General features: G+C 37.7%; 1 protein-coding gene across 1 annotated transcript in view; it reads left to right on the top strand.

The window, feature by feature from the left end:
- Positions 1-12,922, top strand: part of LOC121244342 (probable disease resistance protein At4g27220) — a 67,537-nt gene extending 54,615 nt beyond the window's left edge. Inside the window, exons 2-5 of the mRNA XM_041142370.1 lie at positions 11,349-12,047; positions 12,342-12,396; positions 12,471-12,538; positions 12,677-12,922. Of these exons, the coding sequence (XP_040998304.1) occupies positions 11,349-12,047; positions 12,342-12,396; positions 12,471-12,499 (783 nt within the window). The 3' untranslated portion in view covers positions 12,500-12,538; positions 12,677-12,922. The remainder of the gene's footprint in view (positions 1-11,348; positions 12,048-12,341; positions 12,397-12,470; positions 12,539-12,676) is intronic.
- The last annotated feature ends 9,634 nt before the right edge of the window (positions 12,923-22,556 follow it).

Genomic DNA, 22,556 nt, shown 5'->3' with positions numbered 1-22,556 from the left:
ATTTACCCTGGCCGAAATACACTTCCTACATGGTGCAAAGTCTTATTCGGCTACCACTTGACTAATTCAGATGTGCCCTAGCTGCCCACTCCACTTGCCATACTAGTGTTCCTTTAATTTAGGAACCCTAGTTGACCCAATCAAAGCCCCATAGCCGGCCATACACATCCCATTGAATCTAAAGATTTTAGAAAACTTTCCTAAAATCTCTCACTAGCCATACTCGCCCAACCCTAGCCGCCCAACTCCAAAACACTAAACCTAATCCTAACCGTCCATCATCCATATTCCAAACCCTAATCATAAAACCTAAGTGGCACCATCCCTAGTTACCCTCCATTGTCGTGCGTCTCTTTCCACCATTGTAGCCATACACTTCATCAAACCATTCCATCATCCCATTCATCAATTCAAGCCTAAACACCAAACCTCACCATACCAAAGTGGTCATCTTGGCCACCATTGTTCAAGAATCAAGCAAGAGAGGAACAGACTTTCAGTCATCTAAAGGAGATCCTAGGCGTGGAGATCATAGTGTTTAGGGACTTGACCGAGGTCCATAACATCTCTGTTGTTGTCTCGGTGTAAATTCGCAATCTTCGACGTGGGAAGCTGTGCTTACGGCGTGACATTCAATGCGGTTGCGAGGGACTATTCAAAACAGATGAGAGCGTTGGGTGCCAACGAGATTTTACCAGTCTGGGAAAGGGATGTGGTTAACGGTTATTTTGATGAGGTATTTGAAGCCTGGAGTGCTAAGGTGGTTGGGCTTTTGAAGGTTGGCATCTTAGATAATGGTGCAGTTTTGCGTTCTGAGACTGAGGCGTTAGCTGGTGGGGTGAGTGATGATGAGAGTTTTGGTAGCTCAGATGAGGATGAGGATGAGGATTGGGAAGGCAGCGCGGAGATTGTTGATCTGGAGGATATTGCGGGCAAAGGGCCATCAAGGAAGTCGGCGGTAATGGCTGAAAGTAACGGGAAATTGGATGGCAAAAAAGAGATGGTGACTCCGGTGATTAGGGTGAGCTTCGAGAAGCAGGTGCGCTCATGTATTTACAGTTTTCTCTTTATCTCTACCTTCTTGTCCCTAAAATTAAAGAAAATGGTGCTCTTTTTAACTTTTATGATTTTGGATGGTCCTGTCATTTTTCGTGGAACATTTTTATTGCCTACACCCTTCCTGGTTATGTATTGGGATTTCAAATGCGTATTCTATTGCTTCCTGTCCCCTAACTAGAAAGTTGCACTTGTGGAGATGGAGATCTCTCAAAATTATCTGTTAAAGCTATGTGAAACTGTGGGAGGAAGAAGTTATTTCTCTTTATAATGGTTCAAAATACTCTAATTGTACCATTGCCTAGTTCATTTTACAGTATAGACCCAAATGTAGTTAGGTCTTCTCTTGAGGTGTTACAAATGGTATCAAAACCTATTTCAACTATAAGTGTGAACTTGAGTCGTGCCGCCTACAATAGACTGACCTAACGAGGACGTTGAAAATTTGAAGTGGAGATTATGATACCCCATATTGATTGATGAGTGTATATGGTGTATAGGATCCTGTATTGCTTGAGAGGAAAAAGTTCTTGCTTTTTATAATGGTTCAAGGGCTCCAAGTGTACTATTGACAAGTCGTTTTGGAATATCAACCCAGATGTGACTTGGGACTGACTTTGGAACTTTTGTTTTTTTGTTTTTTGGTAAGTACATTACTTTCGAACATTACAAAGGATCTGTTTTGATTCACAAACTTTTTTAGCATTTAAGGCTATATACAGCTGTAAATATGTTATTTTGTAGCCCCATTAAGCCCAATGAGATGTTCAGTTGTCTTGGAACCTCTAGCTAATATGATTATTAACTAGAGCTAATGGAGATGTTTAGGTTTTAATTAATACTCCGTGGAGAATTTCTGGACATTTCATGAGCTTTTTTCCCTGGATAAAGGCATCAGAGATGTTTTTTGTTAGATATTCATTGCCTTTTTTGTATGTTTTTAGATCAGTTCTCAACCCTTTTTAAAATACAAATGCAAAATCATTATGTGCTTTTACCTGAAATTGAGTGGCAAAGCTATTCTTCTTCCATGTAGTTTCTCTCTAGGTCAATTAGTTTATTGGCTTAAGTTCAAATACGGATGAATAATAGCTCAACGTTCCAGCTCGTGCACTGAAGCAGGTTGAGTTTTACAAGTACCTGTGTCAATAGTTTTGACAGTAATAGTAGTCAAATTTTGTCCGTGATTGAAGAAAGTTGCAAAGTGTATGAAATTGTGAAGCAACTCTTTTAGGGACAGAGCCTGCAATTGGAGGTTACATGGTTGTCATGTGGCAGGTTATATCATTTTGTAATAAGTTGATGTTATGGGTCTAAAGGTAATGCTACAGTTAAATTATTGTATATAGGGCTGCAACTCGGCCCGCCACAACCAGGTTTACACCCGACCCGACCCGACCCGACCCGCTCTATTTATGGCACCAAAGCGAATAAACCCGACCCGATTAAAATAGACTCAGGTCGAACCCGTATGACCCGACCTTTACCAAACAAAAAAACACCTAACTTTCTGCACATCGATTTATCACAGATTTAAGCCTCTAATGACAATATCAATCTCCATCGATCTCAGATTCTTCTCATTCTCAAGAAAAAACCCAAAAAAAAAAAAATGAAAAGAGCAAACTTTGAAGAAGTCATTCGGATGCGTTCGTTTGCAGAAGAGATAGTAGTAAACAAGAATGGTAGATATTTAGTCTTCCTCCTCACCCTCATTCTCGACAATGTTGAAGTAAACATTCCTATCCTTGTTGGCAGCAATCACCCGAAGCCAGTCCCTCACATTGTGCTTCTTCAAGTACTTCTTAGTCAAGTACTTAAGATACCTTTTAGAGAAGTTACTGTCAGAGGTGATAGAGATTTTGCTCTTTTTGCGGACAACGATGATGTGGCTCCCTTCTTCTTCCCCTTCGATCCCACCGCTGCTGCCCCACGACTCATTTTCACTATGAATTCTTCACTCCAAAAACACGAGAGATAAAGAGGGAAGAGTTTTCCGCTCAGGACTTTGAATTGGGTAGCTAGGGTTTGATAACTAATAACTTTGTATTTATATTCGAACGGGTTGACACTAACGTAAACAACCTGCGTAACTAGTCGGGTTGGAAATCGATCAGATAACAAACCGATAAAAAAATCGGGTCAGGTCGGGTCATTTTAAACAGGTTTTCGGGTAATCTACACAGTCCTAGTTGTATACTTGTAGCTCCCAGTGAATTAGATATCGTTATGGCATGATATGTTTTGTTAAATGATACATTGGCTGGGAGGTGTCCCACTCCCAATCATAAGAATGATCTTAGTAGCCTCACATCTCTACTAGTTCAGCTTTATCTGTTGCTCCCTCCCTCCCCTTATTACAAGCACTCATTTTATGGAATTGAGAGTCATAGGTAATTAGAAATCTATTTTATTTTATTTTTAATTGAAACTTGTTTTCATTTATATTTGTATTTCCAAATGATATGGTCAATTCCAAGAAAACTTTTATCAGATCATTAAAATTCAAATAAAAACTTATGACTAATCACTAAAGATTATGTACTTCTTTATGTTTATATAGATGAAGTTCTCCTCATATATACATCCTGTATACTTGGACTTTGCCTTCTCTTATGAATAAAGTTCTTGATTGCCTATCGAAAGAGATGAGCTTCTCCATTCTGCATTCTTTCCCATCCCTTTCTTTAAGATGGTCTGCTTTTTATTCATGCCTATGATCTCATAGTGCCTCAGCTAGCACCTTAAAGTTTTCAAAAATTTGGTTTCCACAGGTGCATGGAAGCAACCCCTAGTTTGGCTTGTGCCAATAAATGTGTTTTCTGTTGGAGAAAACACAAATCCTGTTGGAAAGAGTTGGCAGTGGAAGATGGATGATCCGCTAGAGATTGTGAATACTGCCATAGACCTGCATACAAATATGATTAAGCAAATGAAAGGAGTACCTGGTAATTATAAAGTTAAAAAAAAGTTAAAAATATTTGTAATATATTTTTTTAATATTATTTTTGTTTTGGACTTTGAAATTTTTTTTTTTTTTTGTATTTTTTAGAAATTTTGAGAATGTTGTAATGATTAAGATCATAATTAGATAAAAAATTTAAAAATTTAAAAATTAGACAAATTTAGAGGATGTAGTATCATTTTCCTACCGTCTAACTGTACCAATTAGATACCCACCGTATTATATGAATTATTATGAAGTCCGTAATTCTTTGCTTGACTGACCGACAAAAGGTGTGGCTAATTATTAACTAAAAAACAAAAGAAAAAGGTGTACCTTTTTTTTCATCTTGACTACAACCTCTGCGAAGATACTGCATAGAAGCAAAGAACCCACCGAGTACCTCCCCCACTGCAAAGCTCCACTCCCTCCCCTGTGATGTAGCCCGGAAGTCTCCTGTTGGGAATAAAGTTGACTCGAAAGTTATCTGAATTTATCTATCTTATTATTACAATATTTTTAAATTATTATATAAAATATAATAAATAATTTAATTTTTTTAAATCTTAAAATAATAATAATATTAAAAATAATATTTTAACAATATTTTATTCAACTCATTTTTAAATCCAAACGAGACCAATCTAGACCATCGCTAATAATAAGGAAAGAGAATAAAGTCAAGAATTTGACTCAAGATAAAATCAATAAGAGATAAGACAAGTTGACTCAAATTTTAAAAAGGAAATGGCTTGATAAGGTAAATATGATTCAATCACTTCAATAAAAGAAAAAAACCTCTGAGATTTTCATAAATCTAGATAGGCTCTCCACAACTTCTCTATGTACAAAATCCATCACGCACAATGATTCTAAAGGATCTTCTCTCAAGGAAGCTAGGTATCGTTTTCAACCTCCTAAAATTTTAAATTTCTCTATTTTATTGTGAGATATGTGATGCCATGAGAGATTATAAAATTGCCCATAATAGGTCATTAGAGATTGTAAAAAATCTTTTCCCGTTCTTACTCGTAACTTTAAGTTTTACGTCTCATAGAACATTTGTGGTCACAAAGAGCACAGAAAAAATTACAAAAATAAAACACTACTTTTGAAAAATGGAAATTATTTTTTCAAAAAAATAGTAGAATACTCAGTTGGTCCAATCAAAGACCAATAGGGCTATATTATTTTTTGCAAGAGCAAAATCAATTCTCGTGGAGAAAATTCTGAAGCTACTTGAGAAGGAGGTAAGACTATTCTTCTAGGCTGAATTTTTTTCTAGCCAAGTCTGAAATCCGAATGACAGAATCCTGTTGTGGGTTCTAGCCCCAAAAAAACCCGAGCTAGTAATCGCATAACCCGAGCATACCTCAGTCCGGGTACCAAATTAAAAATATATATATATCATCGAAACGACGTCGTTTTTTTATTTTTCCTTCATTAAACCCTTAGTCGGCCTTCAACCCCTTGAACAAATTCATGAGCCTAACTAATCTCATAAAACCAGTTTTATAATAAATGATTGTCCATTCCTTAAAAACATATCCAAGACCTTATCTACAGACAATGAAGATTATTCCTCAATACCCTCCCTAACTTGCATGCCAGTATTTTTCTTGATCTTTCTCACGGGGTAAGTAGCGTGGACTCCCATTTGTCCTGTGATAGACGCTGATACCTTGAAGTCACCACTATTCCCAATAGCTTAAGCTAATGGGAATATGTAGATTTTATTATTTATTTTATATCTTAATACTCTCTCTCTCGTGCCAAAACCCTAGCCACTACATCGTGCCTTTGACACCGTTGTCTCTCGCCGAACAATTGCAATATTGTGACTTTGCCGTTGTTGCTCTCTTGCTGGATGTTACAATCACCACCTTCGACAGGAACTGCTACTAGCCTTTGGGGTTTGCTTTCTTCTCTTTGTTAAATTTATTTTGTTTTCTCTCTGTTGATTTGAGTTTTTTTTTTTTAATAAAAATGTTTAAATGAATTAATCTTTGTGAAGTATTTTTATGAGTTAGATCTAAATTTGTGAGTGCGATGGGACGTGTGGGTTTTTCTTTTAGGTAGGAGCCAGGAAGGGGAAACCGTGTGGGGGCAATCACTTTCCCAAAAGCAAAGGGAAATAAGAATGCAAAGAAAACACCTTAGTGTACCTATTTATTAGTTTTTAAATAGGTTTGTTGTTGGACTGATTTTGAATAATAAGCTGACGTTTGTGATTTTGTGTGAGCTGCATATATGACTTTTACTCCATTTATTATATTCGTTTCTGTTTTGCTTCTTTGATTGGTAAATGGGCAGTTGGCAGATTTTGTCCCCTTCTAAAAGAAAAAATTAAAAAAATTACAAAATTAAAAAAATTAGTTTTAAAAAAATAAAAAATATTATTTCGTTAATAGTAGAATACTCGGTTGGTCCAATCAAATAATAATTTTAGAATAATTTTATTTAACTAATTTTTATCTCTCCTTTTTAAGATATTTTTTAGCAGTGTCAAAATGTTACATGACATTTTACTGCATCAATAATTGCATCGTCAAACTCCGATCAAATAATCAAAAATGAATAATAAGAAGAATATTTGATATCATCTATGAATAATAATATAAATTAATAGTAATAAATAATTTATAAATATTAGTAAATAGTTTTTAAATAATAATAAAAAGAAGAAATTAGATGGCCCATCACATGATCGAATTATGAATTCCTATTTGATCGACTAACCGACAAGAAGTGTGGCTATATGAGATCTTTTGTGTTTTTTCCTCGTTTACTTTATGCAGAGATTGTGGGATCAGAGTTATTTGTCGTTTTTGCATTTGTTCACGCGGTTTCAGGTAAAGGCAAACGTAAATGGAGAAAATGATTACAACCTGGTTGGTCCCATATGATAGAGCATTATCAGGAGAGGAGAGAGCATTTGTCTCTCTTTTTGCAGAGGATAGATTGGCTGAGGAAGTCTGTCTAAGAGAGGGGAATGCAGCTGGAAACTCGGATGAAGAGCTGAAGGAAGTCGTTGATCTTGCAAAATTAAGAGGTTCTTACTAATTTCTTCCTCGATCACTAATTGATCACTTATTTCTAATTGGTCACGATATATGTGTGTTACCTTTGTAAATGACGCCAAAAAACTAAAAATACTTACTGAAATTGGTCGCAAACTTTGAAAATACTTGTTCATGATGTTTTTGACTATAATGAATCGTTTATAGACGAGAGAATTTGATACAAAAAACGTGTTGGTAGTTGAGATGTCCCCTGCCATAGCCTTCTTTTCTTACAACATGCTTGTTTTTCTCTGATATTCCAATTTTTAAGTTACTTTTTTTCTGTTTTGCTTCTTTGATTGGCAGATTTCGTCAAGTTCTTTTAGAAGAAAATATTACAAAAACAGAAAAACTACATTTGGAAAAATGGAAAATATTATTTCGTTAATAGTAGAATACTCAGTTGGTCCAATCGGAAAACAGTTTGGCTATCTTGTTTTCTACAAGAGCAGTATCGCAACTCTTGAAGAGAAATTTCAGAGGGTACTTGAGAAGAAGGAGGCAGTGCAACAATCTGTTAATGGAGCCCAATGGAATCAAGAAGTAGTCGCAAGTGAAGTTAAGACTTGGCTGACAAATGTGGATAAAAAAATTGAAGAAATCCAGAAATTCCTTGGAGAAGATGTGAAAACCAATCGGATGTGCTTGAATGGTTGGTGTCCGGATCTGAAGCTATGTTATTCCTTGGGTAAGAAAGCTCAGAAGAATACTCAAGCTATAATTCATTTGCTAGAAGAAGGTGAAAAATATGATAGGGTGTACAACATTGCACTTCCATTGAAAGTACGATCACCATCCACAGAATGGTATAAGGATTTTGAATCACGAAAATCAACTATTCAAAATGTTTTGAAAGCACTAAAGAATGACAATATCGACATGATTGCATTATGCGGTATGGGAGGGATGGGCAAGACAAAAATGGCCAAAGAGATTAAGAGAAGAGTGGAATCTGATAATTTATTCCATAAAGTTGCCATTACGGTGGTGTCTCAAAATCCAAACTTCATAAAAATTCAAGGCGAACTTGCAGAATCGCTAGGTACGAGACTTAAAGCAGAAAGTTTACAAGGAAGAGCAAATGAATTATATTCAATATTGACTGAAAATAAGAAAGTCCTTTTGATATTGGATGATGTTTGGAAACCACTTGATAATGAGGACATTGAGGATATTGGAGTTTACTATGCATTTAAAGAAAAGAGCTGCAAAATCTTGTTGACGTCAAGAAACGAAGAACCTTGCAATGGGATAGAAATTCAGGAGACTTTTCGAGTTGACCTTTTATCTGAAGAAGAAGCGTGGAATCTTTTCGTAGAGATGACGGGTGATTGTGTCAATAGCTCCGATCTAATCTCAATTGCAAAACAGGTCGCGAAAGAATGTGCAGGTTCACCCCTTGCCATTGCGACAGTTGGAGGCGCTCTTAGCAACAAAAGTGACAAAAATGAGTGGAAAGCCGCGCTTCAGCAACTGAAAATGTCTATCCCACAAAATATCAATGGTCAGCTAAAGGTATATTCCAACATAGAGTTCAGTTACAATTACTTAGAAAGTGACGAAGCCAAATCATGTTTTTTGCTATGTTGTTTGTATCCGGAAGATTATAATGTTCCGATTGAAGATTTAGTCAGGTATGGAGTTGCAAAAAGGTTTCTCAAAGGCTTGGGTACTGTGGAACAAACAAGAGTACTTGTCCACACAATAGTTAAGAATCTTAGAAGATCAAATCTCTTGTTGGATAGTGACGAGGACAAATGCATCAAAATGCATGATCTTGTACGAGATGTTGCCATATCAATTGCATCCAGAGACGAAAATGGTTTTATGGTAGTGTTGCACGAAGGACTTGAAGAATGGCCACAGAAGGATAGATATGACAGTTACACCGCAATTTCTCTTTTACTTGGAGAAATGAAACGGCATCCTAATGAGTTGAAGTGTCCCAAACTTCAGCTTTTGCAACTATTCTGTTTGAACCATTCAAACACGTTCCTAGACAATTTATTTGATGGGATGAAGGAGCTGAAGATGTTGTCTTTGCGAACATCCTTGTCGACGTTGCCACCATCAATCATGATCCTCCAGAACCTTCAAATGTTGAATCTGGAGAATTGTGAGTTAGGAGATGTGTCGGCAATTGGAACCCTTGGAAACCTAGAAATTCTTAGCTTTCGTGAGTCTGATATCAAGGAGTTGCCGCCGGAAATAGGAAATCTTAGTCGATTAAAATTACTTGATATGAAAGGATGTCTTTATTTAAATCGAATTGCAGCTGGTGTATTATCCGGTTTATCTCGACTAGAAGAATTGTACGTGGGAGGATTCAAGAATTGGGGATGTAGGACTACTAATAATGCAAGCCTTGCTGAACTAATTCCTTATTCCAATCAACTGGTGGTTTTAGAAATCAGTGTACGAAGTATCTACTGGAATTGCACTTCAGTAACTCCAATTTCAGATTTATGATAAATATTTGTATAAACGATGACTCATGGGACGAGAGATATTTATTTGAAAATACTTTGAAACTTGAAGTGGAGGATCCAAGTGATCTTGGGGAACACCGAACAATTCATTCATTGTTGAAGAATGCTGTAATTTTGAATTTGGATATTGAAAAAAATTGGAAACATATTTGGTTTGAGAAAGAGGAAAAAGGAATTTTCCCATGCAGCTTGAAGGATCTAACAATTAATAGATGTGAAGATTTAGAATATCTACTCGAAGCCACATCGGATAGTACTCCACCTAATACCTTCCATCTCCTGGAGTCACTATCATTAAATTACTCACCAAGGCTCATTGGCATATGTAAATCCACGGATTCAGTTGAGGTAGGTTCTCCCAGTTAACACTGCATATATGACTCACTTTCTATATGGATTAGTTGAAAATTTTTGTACATGTTACCAAGTCCAACAAAGAGTTTAATGGTTTTAAACCTTGCTGGAAATTTTTTTTAATTTAAACCTATTTTAAAGTCTCTACATTGCACACTGCTTACATGGTATAATTTGATTTAGAAGTTAAATCTTAAAATTTGAATCTTTCAAATCAAATCTTATTGTTTAAATAATGTGGATAATGTGCTCTACACAACGACTTAAAAATAGAATAATTCTTCAGGAATATGGTTTTGTAGGGAATAAACATCTTATTACTTCCCTATGTTAAGGAAATACATTTTATATATGAAAACTACTCACAACATTGTAATGGTTCAATTAATGGATTAAACAGGTTGAAAGAGAAGGTAGCACTGCATCAACAACTGTTGCTCATAAACTATTTTCATCCAACACCATTTCGCTGGTACCCAATTTGAAATTACTTCGAGTAAACGGCTGTGGATCACTAGAAGTGGTATTTGATCTGGAAGGACTAAAGGTCAAAGAGAACCGCAAGCCCATCCTAGCAGTACTTTCTAAACTAGAATTATGGGACTTATCTTGGATGTCACATGTGTGGAAGAATATTCCACCAGGGTTTCAAGGCTTTCAGAACTTGACATTAATTGATATCAGGGGATGTGGTAGTCTGAGAAATTTGCTCTCTGCTTCTATAGCAAAACTACTGGTGCAACTCCAAGTCGTTACAATACGAGATTGCAACTTGATGGAAAATATTATTCAAAGGGAGTACGAAGCTGGAGAAGAAAGGAGAGCATATATTTTAAGTAGCGAAGCCCATTCTCTTAAGTGGCCATCCATAAAGAGCATCAACTTGTGGGAATGTCCAAAATTAAAAACATTTGGTTCAGAAGTTAGAAAAGAAAGAAAGCTAAGAAAGCCAAGAGCCCAAGAGCCTAGTGCTGGCTCCTTCCCGGCAAGTGAATCTCCAGGACTTTTCAACCGATGCCTAGAGTCTTGTGTATCACGTCACAGGAATTATAGTCCAGCCCAAGGAAAAAGCAACTCAATTAACAAAGAGGTATGTGATTAAGGTTTATTTATTATTCTTTTCATTTATAACTTTTTTGAAACACTTCGTTATACAATTGTATTAATTATTTTTTATCAATATTTTTACTGAAGCTCCAGAATGAACTTTGGACAATTCATTTAAAGATCTTAGACTTCCATTAGACTATAAATTAAAAAAAAAAGGATCATTTGCAATATCAAATTATTGATTTTGCTTGTTTGGCCATGTAATTTAGAAAATGTGGTAATTAGGGGCTTAAATTGAAGTTAAGCGAAAAAATATCCTCCTACGAGTTTGCTTGAAAGTGTCATTTGTTTTTAAGATTATGTACTCCTTCACACTTTTTGATGTTTTGGTAGATTACATTGACAAAGGAAGAGGAGCAAAATGTGAGTGAGACTGAAAATCAAGCAAAGATGTTGTCTCTGTTTCAATACAACTTGATTGAAAGTTTGGAGAATCTAGAAGAACTTTCTATACATCGATGTGATTCATTGGAAGTGATATTTGAACTTGAGGAACTAAATGCTGAAGAAAGCAATATCTTCAATAATTTGACAGTATTGTCATTAATATATTTACCGAAGCTATTGCATATATGGAAGAAAGACCCACGAGATATTAAGGGATTTAATTACTTGAGATTGCTACGAGTATGGGAATGTGGTAGTTTGAAATGTTTGTTCACACCATCCATAGCAAAACTTCTCGTGAAACTAGAGGAAATAGAAGTATATAGTTGCAATGAAATGGAAGAAATCCTTGCAAAAGAATTGGGAGATGAAGAGAATAGAGATGTGATTGCATTCCCCCTAGTGAAGACCCTCAAGCTCGGGAATTTATCAAAGTTGGAGTGTTTTTACACCGAAGATAATCATGCTTTTGAGTGGCCATCTCTGGATAAAATAACAATAGTTGGATGCCCCAAATTAAAAATGCTTGCTTCGACAAGTACAAAAACACCTAAGCTAAAAGGAGTGCATATGAAGTTCAGAACTTTTCATCCAATGGTAGAAGGAGACCTCAATGCCACCATACAACACATTATCAAAGGAGAGGTATGTTACAATTTATAACAAACATTGCTTAATGGGAAAGGTTTTACTTCAACTATTTGTTGACCATCGTAATAGTAGAGATGCATATAGTTTGGTTATATTACTAAATTATAAAACTTACATTGCATTTTTATGTTAGAAAAATCCAAATTAAACATCATTCACCACGTAGTAACATAGTGTTTAGATACCCAAGAGTACTATCATAATCAATTTTTCACTTGCTAGGCATCTTATGAGTTAATAATTGAGTTTTACGACGTGGTTTGATACATGGGTTCTCTTTTCTTTTAGGGGTTGAATCAATTTTCTTCTCCACCTTTTTACGATATACGGAGTTACGAAGCAGGTACCTCATGCGATTAAGTATTTTTTTTCTTTTATAGAATCTAATTTCTTAAAGTCAGTTTCTTTCAATTTCAGGGTACGATGAAGATGTTTTTGATTTTTAGAGGTCATGGAAGTTCCAAGTCTCCATATACATTGGGCACGTAAGTTTCTATCCTTGACCGATTCCCATATTTTCATGAGTACGTAAGTTGAATCAATTCCCATATACATGTGTATATATTATTTTTTATTTTATATGGTCAATAATAATAAATTAGATGAAAAATACATTTTTACAGTGAATATTATGCACATGAGCAACACATGGAGGCACTTTCCGTAACATTTGATGCTGCTGGTAGACAGAAGGGAGGAATTGATAAGTTTTGAAAATAAGCAGGTCCACTTTGATACAATTAATAGTTTTGGAGGCACATTGTGAATTGAGTGAGAGTTTGAGGAGGCAAAGTGTAATTAACCCTATTATTTCTGTTTTGGAATTTGAAAAAGTTAAATTGTTCATTTTATTTTGTATGAGATAAGTTAAGAAGAGTTGTGAAAACAAATCAGGCCTAAGCTGATGGAAAAGAGTAGATTTATTTATATGTATTATATTCTTAACACTCTTCATCACGCGTGGGCCAGATTTATCATCAATGAGTGGGTCCAATATGTAGAATATTTAATAAAATAGAATAGAGTGTAGAGTAAGATTCGAATTCAAGACTTCTATTTTGATATCATGTAAAATTAACATTTGTTCAAAAAATTTAAAGTATGTACATAGAAGAAACTGGTATTCATTTTCATGTTCTATCTTGTATCTTTTCTAAATATTGGAGTTATTAGAAGCTGAAGTTGTCATGAAAATGCCCACCTTGATATCTCTTTTTGGTGGCTCCGATTACCTATTCAACGATTAGTACTTTTGTTCTTTTCTTCCTCAACAACCTAACTAACTCATTTTATATAGAGCTGGCTACCTAGGACAACCTCCCCCACATGGTCACATGGTATGTTAAACTTCTAAAAAGTCAAAGTCAAACATTGATGAACTTCAACTCACCAACAACAACTCAAAGAAGGTAAGAGACCTTTCCAAATCAGAGGTTTGTAATTCATAACATAGCATGGCCAATAGGACAGTATGTACTTCATAGGAATATCCAGCCACGAAGCGCTTTTCAAGTATTTATTAGAAATAATTGTTTTCCACAAATAAGTGTTGTTATTGATGAGGGTTCATTTTAATTTGCACAAAAGAGATTTGTTGAAATGAGAAATGAGTCTCAAACCTAAAGCTCACATTGACTTAGGCTTGCAGATTGAGTTCCAAGACTTAGGAGTGAAGTTGTGAGATTTTTTTTGAATTAAACCCCCACCAGAATTTTACAAAGGAGTTATCAATTTTTCTCACAACGGTTTTTGGAATCAGAATACTAGGCATCATGTAGGCAGGAATAGAGCTAGCTACTGATTTGGTCAAAGTAGTTCTACCAGCTTGGGATAAAAGCTTGGCTTTCCATCCTGTCAATTTCCTCTGAATTGTATCCCTTACTTCTTCAAATTAGTTGTTGTTAGACCTGTCAAAATTCAACTGGAGGCTTAGGTATTTAATTCTAGAGGTAGAGACTTTAAAGTTCGTTATTGCTTTGACAACTCTAATTATTGAGGGAGAAGAATTCTTATTACTAAATTGGATAGAGGATTTATCCTTGTTAATTCTTTTACCAAACCATGAAGAGTAATTGTTAAGGCATTTGAGATAAGAAGCTGAACCAAAGAGAATTAGATCATCAGCAAAGAGGAGGTGGGTGAGGTAAGACCCATCTCGACTAATTTTAATGCCTTTGATGTTGCCAAGATGATCCTCCCTAGTGATTAATCTAGAGAGCACTTCACTGCCAATTATGAACAAGAAAGGGGAAAGGAGACCTCCTTGTCTTAATCCTCTGAAAGGATGAAAATAGCCACAGGATTCCCCATTAATTACCACAGAGCAAGAAACCGTTGAGATGCATGCTTTTATCCAATTAATCTAAGTAGGATGAAAACCAAGACAACTAAAAACCTTCAGTAGAAAGTTCCATTCCATATAATTGAAAGCCTTTTCATGTCAATTTTAATTGCCATGAAGCCTCTCTTTCTCCTTTTTTTTTTTTTTTTTTTTTTTTCAAAAAATGGAATATTTCTTGGGCAACTATAGTATTCTCTTGGATTACTTTACCAGGGATGAAAGCGGAATAATGAGGAGATATGAATCTATTGAGTACAGTCTTAAGTCTGTTGGCAAGAATTTTAGTAATAATTTTGTAACACACATTAAAGAGAGTGATTGGTCTGAATTGATGTACAGTGTTAGGGAATCAAACTTGGGGATTAAGACAATGTGAGTATGTTTTAGTTTTTTCAAAAGACACCCATTGGTGAAGAAGTTCTTTATGGCCTTTGTGAGATCTTCCTTGATAACCTCCCAATAGTGCTGGTAAAAAAAGTCAGTAAAACCATCGGATCCAAGAGACTTAGAAGATGGTGTTTCTCTAATGGTTGACAAAGTTTCTTCTTCAGAGGGAATTTTACAAAGGATGTCATTGTCCAGATTTGAAATTTTATCAGGGAACAAGTTGTCTAGATCATCAGGGAACTCAGGATTTGAGATTTGGTAGATTTTTTTTAAAATGATCAAGAAACATGATTTTAATGGTGGATGGATCATTAACCCACTGATTAGAGAGGTCTTTCTGGCAAGAGATATCATTCCTTCTCCTTTTCATCGTGGAAGTCATATAGGAAAATTTAGTGTTAAGATCACTGGTGGTAAGCCATTACAGTCTAGACTTCTCCCCCCAAAGAATTTCCTCCCTGATTCTTCAATGAGGATGGAAGAATCAGAGGGGTCACTAGACTGGATTTGAGCTAATTGGTTATTTAGATCTTTTATCAAAGTTTGACTATGACCAAAACTCTCCCTATTCCAAACTTTTAGGGTTTTCTTGTCTGCTTGCAGTTTTTGGGAGAGAATATAAGCTGGTGAGCCTACGAAAATCCTATCCCAAGCATTTTTAACAACGACTAGACTAGCAGGGTGCCTAGCCCAAAACTCTTCAAACTTAAAAGTTTTAGAGACCTTTTTTGAACCAGAAGTGTCCACAAGGAGTGGAGTATGATCCAAAGAATGGATTGACAAATGTCCAGTTGGATTTGCAATCCCTCTATCCAGCCTTTCATGAATATGACTTTTACCAAATCTTTTATTGGATCATGTATATTTTGAGCCAGAAAAACCTAAGTTAGCTAAACCATTTTGATTCATGAAAATACTAAGACCATTGGGTTGAGAAGAGGAGGCGAAAGGTCATCCACCTATTTTTTCAGAGTGATGTAGGATTGAATTAAAATCTCCTAATCCTAGCATAATTCCAAGAAAGGCCAATGCAAAAGAACTAAGCTATGTCCAAAAAGCATGCTTTTGACTAAATTGAGCAGGCAGTAAGCAAGAAGTAATAACCACCATGTCTCTTGGATTTTCACAATGGCAAAGATCCACCTTCATAGTTTCTTATTAGCTAGTATGTATTTTTTCTTTCAGTCTATTTATAATAAGGACATTTTATTAATGAAGTTTACCTTTTGAAGAAAAACAAATGTACCATTTTTTAGATGTGAATCATAAATTACTGAGAAAGTTTAGTATGGACCATAAACAACAAAACTGAGAGTGCACATTCATGTTGAAGATAATTTAAGGTGAATATTGTAACTTTTTTTTTTATATAACAGGAATACTTTCATTAATGCAAATAGTTGGATTACATATAGTTATCTACTCATACAGCTTCTTTTACAAAATCTAGGCATGAACCAAATGGTTACATCTTGAACATACCATCATGTCTGGCTAGGTTGTGAGCTACTGTATTTCCCAAACGGCCAACATGTTGCACTATGCAGCTTCTAAACCTTGTAGAACATTGCCTCGTTTCCTTAATGATGTTCCTAAATAAAGACCATGGTTTTATGTCCTCATTCATCTGATTAACCATTAGGAGAGAATCACTTTCTAGGATAAGCTTCTCAATGCCCATCGGAATGCACAATAAGACCACGTAGCATAGCCACCATCTCTATTTCAGCAGGATCACCAACCTCAGACTCCTTCATGCTGGCTGCCAGTAACACAGTGCCTTCACTATCTCTAAGAATCACCCCCACCCCTGCCATATGCTAGTCTGCGAAGATAGCCCCATCAACATTCAACTTTAGGACCCCTTGAGGAGGTTTACTCCATCCCACTGTGTGCTTCACCTCAGTCTTATGTTGCCTTATTGACTCTTGATATGCCTGAAGGAGAGACCACGCATATTCCAGGGACTGGGTTGGAGAACCAAGTATCCCATCATGAGTCCACAGATTCCGTCTATACCAAAAGCTCCATGCCAACATCACAAAAAACTCCAAGTCTTTTGTCTTGCCTCTTGTACATATCTGATGGACCATTTCCTTGAAACTGTTTCTCCTTTCCAACACTCCCAAAGCCACCAGCCAAGGATGACTAGTCCAAGTTGCTGTCAACTGATCACAAAACACTAAGGCATGGGAGGCATCCTCCGGTTTAAGTTGGCACAACTGGCAAATATCATCCTTAAGAACCTTTCTAGATTTCAAATTCTGTCTCGTAGGGAGGCTCTCCTTACAAGCTCTCCATGCAAAAACCTTGATCCTCTGAGGGACCTGCAACTTCCATATCCCCTGCCATACCACCTTGTGGCCGCTGTCTAAAGAACTTTCCCCTCCTCTGAGTACCTCTGCTTGTTTTCCACTGAAACTGTAAGTTGACTTTATGCTATACCTCCCATCCTGTGTTTCCCCCCATATGAGCTTATCCTCATGGACCTCTACACTCAATCCCAGTTTGGTAATCGCAACTACAATCTAGGGAGGGAAAAGTCTACTGAGTTTGAGCAGATCCCACCATTTTGTAACAGTGTCAATTAAACTTGAGACAGTGGACTCTGAGGGGGATTTAGCTAGACCTCCTCGTTGGTAACTAGATGGCCTAAAGCCAGGGATCCAGTCATCCTCCCAAATATCAATCGTAAGGCCATCCCCTACCCTCCAGATGCAACCCTCTCTAAGGAGCTTTGTTGCCTCCCAAATATCGCACCATGTATATGACAGATTCATGCCTAAAGGTGCCTGGAATATATGACGAGGAAAATATCTAGCCTTGTAGACACGATGTAAGTGGGAAGATGTCTCCTGTAGGACACGACACCCTTGTTTGGCTAGGAGGGACATGTTAAAAGTACGAAGGTCTTTTGAATCCCATCCCTCCTTCGGCTTTCGAAGCACACAATTTGGACCAATTGACCCAATGAACATTCTTCTCTCCCTCCTTTTGCACCCACCAAAACCCAGCCATAAGTTGTTCCAACTCAGAACATAAAGACACTAGTACTTTGAAGCAACTCATGGAAAATGTCAGAATCGAGATGGCCACTACCTTTATAAGCACTTCCTTCCCGCCTAGAAACAATAATTTCTCTTTCTAGTTATGAAGTTTCATCCATACCTTGTGTTTGATATCCGAAAATACCTCACACCTAGCTCGACCTATCATGGGTGGCAACCCCAGACATTTGTCAAATTGGCGAGGCCTTTGGAGCCCCCACAGAAACTAAGAATTTGTTGTTGCACTACCATACTCACATTTTTACTAAAGATCATGGCAGATTTTTCGTGATTCACCCTTTGTCCAAGGCTCGTTCATACTCCTCAAGCAATCCTTGTATATTTCTGTATTCGTACAAGGTAGCCTTCCCAAACAACACACTATCATCCGTGAATAGAAGGTGGTTCAAACAAGGGGCCCCTCTACAAATGTTTAACCCCAAGATGCTACGATTGGCTGCTGCCTTATGCAACAAAGATATGAAACTCTTGGTGCACAGGAGAAAAAGGTAAGGTGACAAGGGGTCACCTTGCCTCAGTCCTCTAGAAAAGGACACCGATTGAACTCACCACATAACCATCCTTACCCATTTTTCATGGAAACCCAACTTCAGTATTGTCTTCTCAAGGAAAGGCCACTCAATTCTATCGTACGCCTTGCTCATATCAAACTTGAGTGACATATACCCTGTTTTCCCCCTCTCTTCTGTTTCAGAAAGTGGACAACTTCATGGGAAACTAGGAAGTTGTCCGTGATGAGCCTCCCTGGCATGAAAGCACTTTGAGATTCTAAGATAAGCTGCGGTAGCACCATCTTGAGCCGACTGGCAAGAACTTTTGCCATCAATTTATAAACTACATTACAGAGACTTATAGGACGGTAGTCTGTAACTCTAAAAGGTTTTGTTTCTTTGGTATCAAAGTAGTATAGGTGTGGTTGAGAGGACTAGGAAACATACCAGAGTTAAGAGCCTCCAAAACAGCTGAGGTCAATGTTTCGCCAATAGTCTTCCAGTAACTCTGATAGAACACAGGAGCCATTCCATTGGGACCGGGGGCCTTTGATGGGTGCATCTGGTGAAGGGCCTTAAGAACTTCTTGCGCATCAAACTCCTTAATGAGGACTTGGTTCATCTCCTCACTGACTTGTCCCTCCATCCCCTCCAAGCAGCCTAAATTATCCCCAACTGCGCCTTGTTGTAGGGAGCAGAAGTAGATGTTCTTAAAATAGTCTAGGATCATTTGGTCCCTCCTATCCTCAACCTGCCATCTGCCCTTCTCATCCAAGATACCCTTGATAAAATTCTTCCTCTGCCGCTGTGAAGCTTTGTGGTGGAAAAACTATGTATTGCAATCCCCCTCCCTTAACAGCAGAGACTTGGACCTCTGTAGCCACATTATCTCTTCTCGTTCTAGCCAACTTTGTAACTCAGCTCGAGCACCCTGTTGCTCCTCCATTCTGAGGTTTCTTGGGTCCTCAACTTGCAGTAAATGGATCTGCTCTCTTGCCCGATTGATGCGAGTATGAACTTTTCCAGGTACTTCCCGATTCCAAACCGATAGTTCCCTGTTGCAACATTCAGTCATGTCCATCATTGTGTCAAGGGTTGACCTCTCCGTAGCACCCCTCCAAACGTCCTCTATAATCTGGCCACACTCCTTCGAGCCAATCTACATGGCTTCAAACTTAAATAAACGCCTCATTTTCCACTTCTGAGAGGTATTACCCTTCAAATGCAGGCATATTGGGAGGTGATCCCAGTGTGTGGCTTGCCCATTCACCACTCTCACAAACAGAAACCTTTGGCACCACAATCAATTGGCAAGGCATATGTTAAGTCGTTTGCTAATACTGGCCTGATTTTCTCTTCTGTTGCACCACGTGAATGGTGGCCCTCGAAGCCAAGATCCTTTAAACAACAATCATTGATTGTGGCCCTGAACGCAACAAGTTGTCTCTCGGGCCTTTCCCTGCCCCCAGCCTTTTCATCTCTGCTCAGCAGCTCGTTAAAGTCTCTCATTACTAGCCATGGCAGAGTACCACCCAACACAGCCTATAATCTCATAAATCTCCATGTTTCCTCCCTTCTAGATGTCTCAGGATGGCCATACACCCCTGTAAAAACGACCTCCCATCCCCCTCCCCATCTATAATGTATGCACTGATATGGTGCTTCGAATAGCTAGAGATGGTAACACATATCTCCTTCTGCCAAAACAACACAAGTCCCCCACTTCACCCTTCATTATCCACAGCTAAGCAACAATCAAACCCTATCCTTGATTTCATGGCCTGCATCCTACAAGCTGACATTTTCGTCTCTTGCAGAAATACAAGCATGGGACCTTCCTTCCTGATCACATCACGAAGGGCTCTAACTCCCTAGGGGTTCCCAAGCCCCTTGGAGTTCCAACTTTGGGCCTTCATTGTGATTGGCCTCCACCGATTTCTCCTCTACATTTTGCTTCCTACTACCATCCACCTTCTGGCGTTTCTGAACTAGCCATAGGCTAGCTATTAACTCACCTTTCCTATGCGTTCCGCTTTTGCGTTGATTCAAAAGATGGGCTGTTTCAGGTGGGTCGCTCACTAAGAACTCCTCCAAAGCCCACTCCTTATCACCCCTCAAAATAGTGGGCTGGGCCCCCATTTGCAAAATAGGGCAATCCATCAGATTCCCTTCATTATCCAATATATGTTGGTTACTATCCAAACTCTCATTCCCCTTTTGTGCTACAAACTCATCTCGAAGGTTTCTCCTTTCCAAAGATACTTCTACTGAATCATGTCCCTCTGAACGTCCCCCCCCTTCCTTGACTTGCACCTCAGTATTTTTGGTACATGAAGTACCAACTTCCTTAGTCCCCAGATTGTCCTGCGCCATACTATCATGACAAGGCTCAGCCACCCTTCCTGACACAGCCGTTTGAGCAGCCCTATTTCTAGCGAGAAAATTGAATTTCTGAAAGTTTCCCGCCATCACGAAATCGTTCCTGACACGCCCGTCTGAGCTAACCCCTCCCTCTCTATCACTAGAGCAACACCCTGGTTACCCCAGTTAAACTTCACCTGAGTATCACATTGCTCAAATCATCTGCTTGGATTGTCACCAGCACGCATCTATTGCCCATAAGGAAGCTTCCCTTCCCCCACAGACTCCCCCCAATCCTTCCAGAGGACACAATCCTTATAGCCATGACCAAGCAGACCACAGGCATAACAGAAGTTTAGCATACGGTCGTACCCAATGGGTGCCGAGATTACCCAGGTTGACCCTCTTCCCCCTCATTAGCGGCTTAGTGATGTTTACTCTTACTCGGATCCTCAAGTACTCCCCCTCAGACTCCTTTATCCTCCTCCGCTTCCACTCTCTCGACAACCCCAAGAAACGATCCCATCGAGCTCCCCACCTTCTCATTCATGGCATGAAGGGGGAGTTCGTATAAAAGCACCCAAAAGGAAGCTTCCCGAATCTCTATCTGGTTTAAGTTTAAACCCCCTTCCATTTCCTTCATCAAAACCAAGTTTTTATCAAAAGACCAAGGGTCCTCAGCCCGAATATATAATATCAAAGGACAATGTAGCGTGACTCCTACCAAATGTGCGCACCAAATATGCACACTAGTACAAATGAGTTTTTTTTTTCTTTAAATATTTTTTAAACATCCTTAACCATTAAGCTCATTTTAGATTGAGAAATACTCTCAACCCATCTCATTTCATCTCATCTCATCATTACTCCCAAAATAATAATAATATTAAAAAATAATATTTTAACAATATTTTATTCAACTTTCATCTCAACTCACTATCCAAATCTAACCTAAGAAATAAAATAAAAATATATAAATTCACTAATAGTCACTTCATTAACCATTAAGAAAAAATAAAATAAAAATAAAAATATATGGGTAGGCACATTTAATGGCCATATTTGATAGTCATATTATCATTTTCCAATATTAAATAATTAACATATAAGTGAAAAAAGCACCGATACACTCATACATGTAGAACTTTCAACTATTTTGACAACCCTCTATTTTTTTTTTTTTTTTTTTTTTTTTATGAAAGAATCATATCATTAATGATAAGAGTTTTATAGACAATTATCAAGCCAAATTGCTTGAGAAAGAAAATCTGGAAAACCATTATACCACATCTCAAGAGACTCTACAACCCAAGCATGTCGGGCTAAGCCATGAGCAACTTCATTACCCACTCTATTCACATGTTGAATATGATAATCTTTGAAAATAGCCAGCATCTTCTTGGTTTCTTGCAATAATGCTCCTAGACTTGAGGAAGATTCTATTGAAGCTTGAAGATCCCTTACCATCAACATAAAATCACGTCTCTCAATCACCACCTTTTTAATACCATAGGAATACATAATTGCAATCTCCGAAACACAACAAGTAATTCAATATCCTCAGGTGCAGAAAACTCAAGTTCAACCTTACTAGCAGCCATAACAACTTTCTCATTCTCATCTCTCAGTATTGCACCAATCCCAGCTTTATGTTGATCTCGAAACATAGCTCCATCTACATTTAACTTCAAGAAACCAATAGGAGGTAGTTTCCATCTACATAACTTCTTAATCTCTGTATTGGGACATTGTCTTGCAATTGAGAACAAGCCTTGAAGAGAAATAGCATGTTCCACCACCTGCCTCGGCTCAAGTGCCACTTGGTCAAACAACTTCTTATTGTGCCTATACCAAA

Source organism: Juglans microcarpa x Juglans regia, chromosome 8S (genome assembly GCF_004785595.1).
Source record: "Juglans microcarpa x Juglans regia isolate MS1-56 chromosome 8S, Jm3101_v1.0, whole genome shotgun sequence".
NCBI classification, from domain to species: domain Eukaryota; kingdom Viridiplantae; phylum Streptophyta; class Magnoliopsida; order Fagales; family Juglandaceae; genus Juglans; species Juglans microcarpa x Juglans regia.
This window is presented reverse-complemented; position numbering and strand designations above follow the sequence as displayed.